The sequence below is a fragment of the Grampus griseus genome (assembly GCF_964374135.1).
Source record: "Grampus griseus genome assembly, chromosome: 9".
Taxonomy (NCBI): Eukaryota; Metazoa; Chordata; class Mammalia; order Artiodactyla; family Delphinidae; genus Grampus; species Grampus griseus.
In genome coordinates, this window is record NC_139003.1 from 89,600,353 (window position 1) to 89,606,615 (window position 6,263).

The following is a 6,263-nucleotide window of genomic DNA, read 5'->3' on the forward strand; positions in this document are numbered from 1 at the left end:
ATTCATAGGCTTGGAGTCAGACAGGCCTCGAATAACTATAACTTTCTTACTAGCTTTGTGATCCCAAGTAGGTCATGTCACCCCTCTGGGGCTCACTTTTCTTCATCTGTAAAATCAGAATAGTAATAACACCTGGCTCACTGGCTTGTTGGGAGGATTAAATAAAATGTGTAGGGTGCTTAGCATTGTGCCTGGCTGATAGTAAACACCCAAGGAATGATAGCTGTTATCATAATTATCACTATTGCCAGTACTCCTCTGTAGAAATTTTACTGAAAGAATGACTTATTCTCATCCAGCCACTTTGGCCTTGATTAGAGCCAGTCAAGAGATAATCTGATGCACATCTGTAATCTGATATTCCCAGCTGAGTTGCATGTCTGATTTAACTGACCTACTTTGACAGTAGGGTGACCAGAGAAGCATAGATACCCTGTGGGCTCCAGACCCAGGACACCAAGAGCTCAGATCTCATGCTCTGGAGTAGATAGTTAGATTTTCAGCAGGACCACCCTTTCGCCATCTCTACAACAGAGGTCCTGAAATTGCTGACTTCACCGTGGCATGATGAGAATTATTCCATTGCATACTTAAAGATCCACCATGGAAAGTGAAGAAACGTTTCAGAAGCCTCTCGCCTAGAAATAGAACTATTTTTCCCTCCCATCTGTGAGATCAAGGTGTAGTCAACAAGGATGAGCATCTACACCAGTGGTCTCTGCCCAGGGTATCAGAACCGTTTAGATCCCTGGATGGAGAAAGAAGCAGAGAATGTCCCATTGTGGTAACAGCCAATGATTCTGTTAATCCCTCAAGAATGTATGTGATAGTAAGATACCTTCAACCCATTTTCTTTCCCCAAAAAAAGCTTCAGTTTGAAGCTTATGCATTCCTGATAAAAGATGTTCAAAAGTTTTTACGAGTAATCTCTTCCCAAGAAAGTAGTTTTTATACCTGTCTTTGAAAAAATGTCCTCATCCCAGATATGCCAGGTGCCAGGCTGAGAGTTGGGCCTTGGTGCATTTAAGCCTTGTATCCAGGTTTTTGAAATACTTATGGATGACATTTACTGAGGGTGTGCTCAGGACCAAGCACTTAGCTGATGGCTTCATATATGTTATCTGCGTTCTCTCCTTGATAGCCCATCAAATTATTGATAAAATACATATTTTAATACCCTGTTTTGTGAATGAGGGAAAGGAGACCCAGAGATGTTAAATAATGTACCCAAAGTCACTGAACTGAAAAGTGATAGCATTCAAAGTTGGATTTAAAGTCAGGAAATCTTTCTTCAGAACTTCCATCATTAACCATTATGTTCCTTCACCTGTGCTGGTCATTGGACTGTGGGTTCTGGGGTCCGCTGTCTGGATTCTGGGCAGATTCAGCCAAAGGGAGGCACTGGTAGAAGACTGAAGGCAGGAGGAGGGGGAAAGCCGAGAAAGTCTCCTGTTCTCTCCACTTCGGGTGGCATCTGCCACAGCAGCCTCATCTCTTTCCATGGTCCCAGTTCCCACTGGGCGTCTTCCACCTGGTGGGACCTCGTTCCTGGGATCTGTTAACACTGTCTCCTCCATTGCCCTCCAGCCCAAAGAATGGTTTTCTGCCGTTGCTAATACCTGAGGTGTCTTTTACCACCCTGTGTGATGTGTCTACTCTCTCACCACCTATGAAACCAATTCCCTGTGATAAATATCTGATGAAAAAAACTCTCAGCTCCATGGTTGACCAGTTCTGTAAACCTCGGGTGAATCATTTGACATTCATGCAACTTGGCTTCTTCAGTACTTAGATGAGGATTATAATATTTCATGAGCATTAAATCAGATCCTGGGCAAGAAAGCACTTTAAATATATTTAAACAAGAAAAACTCTCTACAACTGTACGGTGCTATGAGTTATTTCTCGATTGGACACTTCTTTTTCCCATCCACCTACTTAACCCTCCATTGTCCAGTAGGAGAACCTGAATAAGATTCTGAAATATAGGTGTCATTAAATGAGAACCATTTTCTTAAAAGTGACTCTTACACTTTGATATTCACCTTCTGAACCCAGCTGAGAAGCAAAAGATTGCTGTAGACCATCTACAGTAAAAAGCTGTACCAAACTGTTCTTCACGATTTTACTTCAATTGTCAGACCAACCTCAATAATTGAATTACATCATAAAGTTCATTGGGAAACTTAACTTTTCAATTTTATATACTTGATTTACTTTAAATAAAATAATCATAAAATAAAGGACTGTTAAAACGTTAAGGAAACAGGTGGAAGAGAGGAAAGCTTGTTTCTTTACTGTAAACAAATCCCACTTTACATCTTTTAAATTTGTTTGGATTTCCCCATCTGATCCCCTTCCTGTTATAGGCACTAAATAAATATTAGAAAATAATTCCTTTGAAATATGTAGTCTTTGCCTTTCCTTGTTTGCCCTGGCTCTCTTCTAGAAAAGAAAACCCAGAATGTACTCAGAATAATTGGCAGCTAGCCATTTTAAAATTTCATTTTGGAAAATCACCTTCACTTAAGGGACTTATCCAGAATAGCAGATCCATTAAAGCTGTGCTTTTTATCTAAAGTGGTAAGATACATGGAAACACATAAAAGCGGTACCTTGTTACTCATATACCTCCTCTAATGCTGTCTTCTGACTCGATTGCTTAAAGTTGATGTTACTGAAGTTGCTCTGAAAGCAGAAATGCTCAGCCGCAACGAGAGCTCGATAGCTTCCCGGGTGCAACAATAACCCCGGAACTCCATTGTTTGTGATTTTTTTTCTCAGTGTAGATGTCTACCTTCTTCGTGCAAATGATCTCTCTGGTTAACTTCTATCCCATTTTCCTCCAGTTTTAAATCATGTATTATAGTCGTCTTGAGATCAGCAAAGAGTATAATTTGAGAAGCCAGTTCTATTGGCAAATATCTGAAGAACCAAAAGAAGCCCACCCCATATGGGTTTTTTGGTTCTCTTCTTTCTTTGCCAAAAATCTTCATTAAGTTTGCAAGAGGGAAATTTTAGAAATTTTGTTTTCCTTGTATAAGCTGTGAAATGAAAGCAAAATATATTAAAGCAGAGGAAAAGGTGAACTTATCAAGAGTGTTATTTTTTATCCCTCTAAGCACTTTTTCAAGTAAAACTACTCACTTTGTAGTTTTTTAAAATTTGAGACTTTCTCAATCTATGTTTTAATTTGATATTCTCATAATAACTATACACAGAAAAGGATGTTTTTTAAAAGTCCTTGTCATATTTATGAATGTGTTTCTCACTCTTGCTATAACTACCCGTCACATTTTTTTTCTTGCAGGATCGTGCAGCGAAAGGCAATAAGAAAGGCCTGTGAACTTTATGAAAGAAGACTGTGATACACCATGTCAAGAGGATAAATTTGTTATCATGTTAGCCTCTGGAAAACTTAAAGTTCAGTTCAGAAAAACAAACTGTCTGTGACCAGCCAGTATTTTTTTTAATGCCACACACATAGGCTATTGTCATAATGGCATTATCACAATATTTGATGATGTTTCAGATATATTGTAAAGTCTGTATTCTAGCTCTCAAGTGAAATATAAGCATGTTAAACACCTTATCTAGATATAGTAACGCTGGTATATGGTGGCTGTTTACCAATAAAAGGAGAAATTCATTAGCCACTTACTTCCAAACTTAGATTTTTAAGTTGCATGAAACCATTAAATAACCTTAAAAGCTTTGATGAATTTCCAATAATAATACTACTCTTACTTAATCAGACGATGGTGTATTTGAAAATAGTATTCAATATCAGCAAGTTTGTTCATAGGGAGATTAACTAAGGATAAATGATTAGAAGTAGCTACTATATTTATAGGTAAGAGTCAGAGCAAAAAATAAAAACAATGACCTTAAGTTTTATTTTTTTAAGCCTGATGGTACTGCAGTTGACTGTCATAAAACAACTATATTGATAATTATATTTTTGTTACTGTGCTTCTGCACCTGTTGGGGATTATTTTTGTTGACATTTGTGTTACTAACACATAATTAGTAAAGATTCTGCTTTTTTAAAGTTCATCTGGGAATGGAGTTTACATCTATTTGCATAACTGCCACAGCACTGAACTGAAATTATTTTACAACAACGTGGAATTCTTGACTTGGAAATGTATAATGTATCCAAAAAGCAGTGTTTCCCATTGCTGTGAGAGTTGCTAATTATACAAATATTACCTCAAATATACACACAGTGGTGTCACAGTTTTGCCAAGATGTTTCTGTATTCTGAAAGCTAAATATTAAATACTGTTTTTCCATTCAAATATTCCATTTAGTTTCCTTTAGGAGAGGATGATTGTATATTAATGCGATTTAGGTTGTTCCAGTGTTTAGACTTGAAAAACCATCTTCCTTGTCTCTAAATATAAAAGAAAATGGAAAATAACTACTGGAGTTTTTACTTTTCTGGTATTTGTTTTATCCTTTGTTATTTATTATCATTTTAGCACCAACTTCATGCATATTTAATTTTTTTCACTGTAAAGTGGGTGAAGTGAGCAAGTACATAAGTATTTTCTTTCAGATAAAAGGAGTTAACTGCTAGAAAACAGACATGTAGGAGACATTTAGCAGAGTAAGAAATGGGAGTTAGACCATATGGGCTGACAGCACCGTAAATAACAAGGCAAGGGAGCGCTGACAGAGGAGAGAACTGAACAAGTAGCAACTTAGAAATATCGAAGTGCGATCTACCTGGTTAAGGATATAGATACTGTTCGTGATCCTGGCCTGGTGAACAGAAATCAAGTCTAATGACAGAGTAACATACAGAAAGTAGAAAATACACAGCTTTAGAACTGGTAGAACCAAATTATAATCCTAGCTTCAGCACTAATTTAGCCATGGGATTTTGTACAAATTATTCAAACTTGCTAGATTTACATTTCCTCACCTCCGAAATGGGAGTCATAATATTTAGGTCAGGGTTATTGTATAAACTAAGATAACACAGTGATTCGCAAAGTTATGCAGACTGTACAGCAAGGGGAAAGCCCAGGTGCTCTTTGAAGAGCATAAGGATTTGAAAGATTCCCAGAAGACACTTTAAAGTATACATTTAAGTATTCTTAGTCCTCAACCCTCTCAGTTGTCCAGGTCTGCAAACTGAGGCCTGAAAAGTGTATGCAGTTTTCCCAAGTTAACATGGATAGTTAGATCCAGGGCTAGGATTTGAGTCTAGAATTTAGGTGTCCTAGTTCCCCAGATATTACTCTAGTTTTTATAAACAAATTAGCTATAATTTGCTAAAAAAAATACTGCCATGTACTAGCCAAGGTCTGGACTATGGAGTCTGGCTCCCATGTCGTGTATTTTACACTACACTGAAGGCCTCTTGAGCTCTGCTTCTTAGTTCTTATGATTCTCCTAGCCAGTGAGGGTGTTTAGCAAATCCTATTATAAATAAACACGTATTCCATGGATTTAGTTAGACTGCATATTAAGTTATGTTCCTCCTGTCAGTAATGACTTTTTTTTTTTTTAATTATTTTTGGCTGCATTGAGTCTTTGTTGCTGTGCACGGGCTTTCTCTAGTTGCGGCAAGGAGGGGCTACTCTTCGTTGCAGTGCGCAGGCTTCTCATTGCGGTGGATTCTCCTGTTGGTGGAGCATGGCCTCCAGGTGTGCGGGCTTCAGTAGTTGTGGCAGGCAGGCTTCAGTAGTTGTGGCAGGCGGGCTCAGTAGTTGTGGCTCGCGTGTTCTAGAGCGCAGGCTCAGTAGTTGCGGTGCACGGGCTTAGTTGCTCCGCGACATGTGGGATCTTCCCAGACCAGGGCTCGAACCCATGTCCCCTGCATTGGCAGGTGGATTCTCAACCACTGCGCCACCAGGGAAGTCCCAGTGATGACTTCTTTATATCTTAGGCTGTATTATAGGTTCAAACACAGAAGTGTTATTCTTGCCCTTTGCTATAAGTTGCTTAAGAGTTTTGTCAGACTCTGTCCTACTTGCAAATGTACCTTGAAGTTCCAGACTCCAGGAAGTTGCACTTAAGAAGTTCTAGCCGAGCATCTAGAATTTGGCGTTAGTCATCCTCATTTCTTGCCGGGCTCTGTCTTGGGCCCCAGTACTGGTAAGTAGATTACCTGGAACCCCAGTCTAGAGCCTGGAATTTAACTGCTTTCTATGGTGCTGTCCTGATGCCACCAACCTGCCTGGATCTCTAAAGACCCATGCTGTGGTCCCGGAGCTGTTCTGCCTGCCTGCTGAGACCTCACAGCCTCCTTG

At 39.0% G+C, this 6,263-nt stretch overlaps 1 protein-coding gene across 2 annotated transcripts in view; it reads left to right on the forward strand.

Annotated features, from left to right (window-relative positions):
- Nucleotides 1-4,382, forward strand: part of BCAP29 (B cell receptor associated protein 29) — a 40,414-nt gene extending 36,032 nt beyond the window's left edge. For both annotated transcript variants that reach the window (XM_082662282.1, XM_082662283.1), the window contains exon 8: nucleotides 3,311-4,382. In XM_082662282.1, the coding sequence (XP_082518408.1) occupies nucleotides 3,311-3,346 (36 nt within the window). In that variant the 3' untranslated portion in view covers nucleotides 3,347-4,382. The remainder of the gene's footprint in view (nucleotides 1-3,310) is intronic.
- Nucleotides 4,383-6,263: the final 1,881 nt, after the last annotated feature.